This window comes from Mandrillus leucophaeus, unplaced genomic scaffold (genome assembly GCF_000951045.1).
Source record: "Mandrillus leucophaeus isolate KB7577 unplaced genomic scaffold, Mleu.le_1.0 Scaffold12, whole genome shotgun sequence".
In the NCBI taxonomy this organism is placed as follows: domain Eukaryota; kingdom Metazoa; phylum Chordata; class Mammalia; order Primates; family Cercopithecidae; genus Mandrillus; species Mandrillus leucophaeus.
Genome location: NW_012100320.1, coordinates 922,913 through 928,663, shown reverse-complemented (window position 1 = coordinate 928,663; position 5,751 = coordinate 922,913). Strand labels below are relative to the sequence as shown.

Here is a 5,751-nt window from a genome sequence, read left to right as displayed (position 1 = left end):
TGAGACAGCGTCTCGCTCTGTCGCCCAGGCTGGAGTGCAGTGGTGTGATCTCAGCTCACTGCAACCTCCACCTCCCAGGCTCAAGTGATTCTCATGCCTCAGCCTCCCAAGTAGCTGGGACTACAGGCATGCACCACCATGCCCAGCTAATTTTTGTATTTTTCGTAGAGATGGAGTTTCGCCATGTTTGCCAGGCTGGTCTTGAACTCCTGACCTTAAGTGATCCACCCTCCCAGCCTCCTAAATTGCTGGGATTACAGGCGTGAGCCACCGTGCCTGGTCTGCAATGAAACATTTTTAAAAGGAGGAAATGCTAGCTCTTGTGTATTTTGTGACAGGCCTAATGAAAACAGCTGCCTTCAGTGTGAGGGGGTTGCTCCATCCTTGTGAACTTCAGACATGACTTTGTTGGTGGTTTCTGGGAGAAGTTTACATATCTAAGTTCAAGTTCGTAGGTGGCCGACATGGTTGATGCTTTTATCATCAGAATTCCCCTAACATTCTTTGCAGTGGGGAGAGGGACTATCTCTAAAACCAAACCACCATAATGAGGGAGCCTTAGACTGAGAGGCTTACTTATGGAGACTCATATTTGGAGAATTCTGGGAATCCAACCCCAAGAATGTTGGCCCCTTTCCCCACTTGTGACGGTCTTTTGAACTTCAGGATTTGGCAGTCTGTCAAACCAAATAACTCTGGGTACAAAAGTCAACGCAGTCCAGAGCAATCTCTGCCTCGTTGCTGTAGGCTGGATGTCTCTAACAGGCATGTCTTGGAATCCTTGCCCTTTTTCCCTTTTCAGTTAGAATAGATTCTCTGGTATAAGAATCTGCATGAACACTTTTCCCCCAATATTATTTTTTTGTATTTATTTTATTTTGAGACGGAGTCTCACTCTGTCACCCAGGCTGGAGTGCAGTGGCATGATCTTGGCTCACTGCAACCTCTGCCTCCCGGGTTCAAGTGATTCTCAGGCCTTAGCCTCCTAAATAGCTGGGACCACAGGCGTGCGCCACCACACTTAGCTAATTTTTGTATTTTTGGTAGAGACAAAGTTTCACCATGTTGGCCAGGTTGATCTCGAACTCCTGACCTCAAGTGATACCCCCGCCTGGACCTCCTAAAGTGCTGGGATTACAGGCCTGAACCACAGAGCCTGGCCACAATGTGATTTTTTTTTTTAAATAACAAGACACTTGGTTGCTTTGTTGAGACAGAATTTCCAGGATTTCACATTTGAATCTCTGGGCCTAAGTGTCCTGGTGGCACCATTTGGATCTCTTAATTAAAGTCACTTGTGGCTTGGGGTAGTGGCTCAAGCCTGTAATCCCAGCACTTTGGGAGGCCAAGGCAGGTGGCTCACTTGAGGCCAGGAGTTCGAGACCAGCCTGGCCAACATGGCAAAATCCCATCTCCACTAAAAATACAAAAATTAGCCGGGCGTGGTGTCACATGCCTGTAATCCCAGCTACTTGGTGGCTGAGGCATGAGAATTGTCTGAACCCGGGAGGCAGATACTATAGTGAGCTGAGATGGTGCTACTGCACTCCAGCCTGGGCAACAGAGCAAGACCCTGTCTCAAAAAAAAAAAAAAAAAAAAAAAAAAGAAAAAAAAAAGTCCTTTGTTAAAGTGAGTGGACCCCTTTGGAACATTCAGTCAGATTCTGCTACCCAAAGGCTGGAAACCCAGCCTCCCAGCACACAGTGCAGGAGTGTGTACCTTAGGATGAGGCTGAAGGCTCTTGGACAGGAAGCCTGGCCAGTGTGCTCCAAACTCTCAATTACTTTCGTTCAATTACACATTATGAGAAGGGGAAGGGATGAGGAAAGCAAATTAATGCTTAATCACTGTTAATACCCAATGCACTTCTAAGGAATGCCCCTGCGCCTCATTGTGGAGATCTACATACACCTGCGCAGTGACCCCAGCCACACCTCCGGCTTCATCATTAACATCTAGGATTCTCGACCTTGGCTGCACTTTGCACGATAGAGAGGGGTTGAGGGGGTGGAGGTGTTAAAAAAAAAAATCCCAGCACTTTGGGAGGCCGAGGCGGGTGGATCGCCTGAGTTCGGGAGTTCAATACTAGCCTGGTCAACATGGTGAAACCCCATCTCTACTAAAAATACAAAAATCCAGCCGGGCGTGTTGGCGTACGCCTATAATCCCAGCTACTCGGGAAGCTCAAGTATGAGACTCACTTGAATCTGGGAGGCGGAGGTTGCAGTGAGCCAAGATAGGGCCACTGCACGCTAACCTGGGCAACAGAGCAAGACTGTCTCATAAAAAAAAAAAAAAGACAATGCCATGGTAATGATTTTGTTCATTACCATAAGATACATGGGTCACCCCAATCTTACCTGCTGGCCTAAGGGCAAGTGACGGCCACTTCAGTTCCACTCTGTCACGTGCCCCACTTGCCCAGCACACACTTCCCTTCCTCCCCGGTTAAGATGCTGGCTGGTTTCCGGTGGAGCTGGTCCTCATGCCCTGTCTTAGCACTGGACTGCTGTTGAAGAGTATGGATACTCACTCACCTTCTGGCTCTCTCCTCTCTGGCTTCCCTGGATTCCAGCCTCCAGGAACCAGATCCTGACTCTGGCTTGCTTGGTTGGCGTCTGCACCTCGCTCTGGGGGTTGTGGGCAGATATTTTTTCTTGAGCATGTTCCATGCCTGTACCCCATGGACTGTGTGTTAACTCTGCATATCCACCAGTTTTCCATTTGAGTGATTAGGAAAACATTTGGCATACAATGCTTTGTGACGTCCTTTGGCCTCTACTTGTTTACATAGTAAGTCCACCTCTATTCTTTTTCCCTCTAGCCTGTGACAATGCAAATAGCATTATTTGGCTCCAATCCCATCTAAACACAGTGCCAATGTAGATTGTGAAACCATGTTATGGTACTCAGAGGCTGGCCAGAGGACCCAGAACCTGCAACCATGAATCTAATTTTAAATGGTAATCAAATGGAAAGACAGAATTTGAAACTCCATAGGTGTCTGGGGGTGAGTCTGCAGATCCCAGCGTGGGAAGCTCGAGCTTGCTGGCTCAAGCATAGGTGCCCAGAGCCATGTCAGGAACCACAGGGAGGCTGGGAATATGACTGTTGTTATCAATGTGTGGCTACTTAGTTCTTTCTTAGAAACCATCTCAAGAGTTATTCCCTTTATTTCTATACCCCAGTCTAAGTTTGAAAGGTTTTCCTCTGAGCTCTCTTGATCACTGCGGGACCAAAGATCTAAGGCTAGGTCCACCTTTAGATCTTCCTCTCAAAGTCTCCATCAGGCACTGCATACCTCTGCCTCCCTCTCATAGATGCCTCCTGTTTGTGGGTACCGAGGTCCTGAGTCATCTTCCTGCAATTGTACCACACTCTGGCCTTACCATGTTGCTATCAGATTCTCCAACACGTCATTGCATGGGCCTCCCCAGGCACACTAACCATTCATACCTCACAAAACATTCCTTTCTGGGCCAGGCACGGTGGCTCATGCCTGTAATCCCAGCACTTTGGGAATCCGAGGCGGGCAGATCACCTGAGGTCAGGAGTTCGAGACCAGCCTGACCAACATGGAGAAATCCCGTCTTTACTAAAAAAATACAAAATTAGCTGGGTGTGGTGGCACATGCCTGTAATCTCAGCTACTTGGGAGGCTGAGGCAGGAGAATTGCTTGAACCCAGGAAGCAGAGGTTGCAGTGAACTGAGATTGCGCCATCACACTCCAGCCTGGGCAACAAGAGAGAAACTCCGTCTTAAAAAAAAAAAAAAAAAATTCCTTTCCGGGCTTAAAAAGTCAATCAGTATTTTCTCCATAATCCATGTAGCTCAGAGTTGATATGCTACATGCCAACACTCACTGAAAGTGAGTGTTTACTCATGTCCCCTTATGACAGACAGCTCTCTAACGTTTAATTTCAGCTCTGCTGTTTACTAGCTGTGTGAACTTGGGCAAATCACTTAGTTTTCTAAGCCTCAGTGTCCCCATGTATAAAATACTACATGCTCTGCCTTCCATACAGAGTTGGGAAACTCAAACTTGATAAAAGATGTGAAAACATTTAAGAAATTATAGGCTGGGTGCGGTGGCTTATGCCTGTAATCCCAGCACTTTGGGAGGCCAAGGTGGGTGGATCACTTGAGGTCAGGAATTCGAGACCAGCCTGACCAACATGGTGAAACCCTGTCTCTGCTAAATTTACAAAAATTAGCTGGGCATGGTGGCGGGTGCCTGTAATCCCAGCTATTTGGAAGACTGGAGCATAAGAATTGCTTGAGCCTGGGAAGCGGATGTCAGTGTGAGGTGAGATTGCGTCACTGCACTCCATCCTGGGTGACAGAGTGGGACTGTCTCTAAATAAATAAATAAATACAATTATAAAGTGCTAGTCACATGCAAGTTGGTACTGAAACAGGCCTTGACATATTTCATAGTCACTTTATAATTCTTCCATCAAGTCTGGACAAGTGTCACCTTAGCACAGATCAACCCAGATCAACATACTGAAAATTTAGAAGCACAAGATTCTTTAATAGAGGATATTTTTCTGCCTTGCTTCTTCTAATTGCAACATATCATATTTGATCATTGTAGTGCTTGATGGATTTATTTTGCAGCTTACTACGATAGAATGAGAAATCATTGGCTTTTCCAAATAGATCATGGCTGCCTCCCCATTGGAGAAAGAGGTACTCTGTAGAGCAACTAGGTTAACTCAGAATATCTACACCCTGAAAGGCCAGTTTTCTTTTTTTTTTTTTTGAGATGGAGTCTCGCTCTGTCGCCCAGCTGGAGTGCAGTGACCAGATCTCAGCTCACTGCAAGCTCCGCCTCCCGGGTTCACGCCATTCTCCTGCCTCAGCCTCCTGAGTACCTGGGACTACAGGCGCCCGCCACCTCGCCCGGCTAGTTTTTTGCATTTTTAGTAGAGACGGGGGGTTTCACCGTGTTAGCCAGGATGCTCTCGATCTCCCGACCTCGTGATCCGTCCGCCTCGGCCTCCCAAAGTGCTGGGATTACAGGCTTGAGCCACCGTGCCTGGCCCCCAGTTTTCTTTTTATAATGAAAACATATTAAGGGAATTTGGAAATAAAAAGAGAGAAATCATCCAGAATTCTACCGTCTTAACACGGCTCTGTGTTTTTGCCCATTACAGCCTAGTTGGCATCCAGAAGCACTTAAACTTAAGAGGGCTGTAGTTACAATGTACATATCATTTTGGTATTCTGCCCTTTTTTCACTTAAGCATTTCTCCACATTTCTTTTTTCTTCTTTTTGTGATTATACTTTGATAGGCATCCACATTCCTACATAGCCTCCGTGTTTATCATTTTAATGGTGAAATAACATTCCATGAACTGAATTAATCATGATTCCTTTTGGGTCAGGATGTAGGTTGTCTCCAGGTTTTTCTTTTTCTACTGTTAATAATACTACAACAAACAGGCCAGGCACGGTGGCTCACACCTGTAATCCCAGCACATTGGGAGGCCGAGGTAGGTGGATCATCTGAGGTCAGGAGTTTGAGACCAGCCTGACCAAAATAGTGAAACCCCATCTCTACTAAAAATACAAAATTAGTCGGGCATGGTGGCACACACCTGTAATTCCAGCTGCTTGGGAGGCTGAGGCAGGAGAATTATTTGAACCTGGGAGGTGGAGGTTGCAGTATGCTGAGATTGCACCATTGCACTCCAGCCTGGGCAACAAGAGAGAAATGCTGTCTCAAAAAATAAAAATAATGCT

At 46.5% G+C, this 5,751-nt stretch overlaps 1 protein-coding gene across 1 annotated transcript in view; it reads right to left on the bottom strand.

Moving 5' to 3' along the window:
- The window catches only part of LACTB (lactamase, beta), a 32,680-nt gene extending 30,007 nt beyond the window's left edge, over positions 1-2,673 (bottom strand). Inside the window, exon 1 of the mRNA XM_011969216.1 lies at positions 2,539-2,673. Within this exon, the coding sequence (XP_011824606.1) occupies positions 2,539-2,673 (135 nt within the window). The remainder of the gene's footprint in view (positions 1-2,538) is intronic.
- Between the last annotated feature and the right edge of the window lie 3,078 nt (positions 2,674-5,751).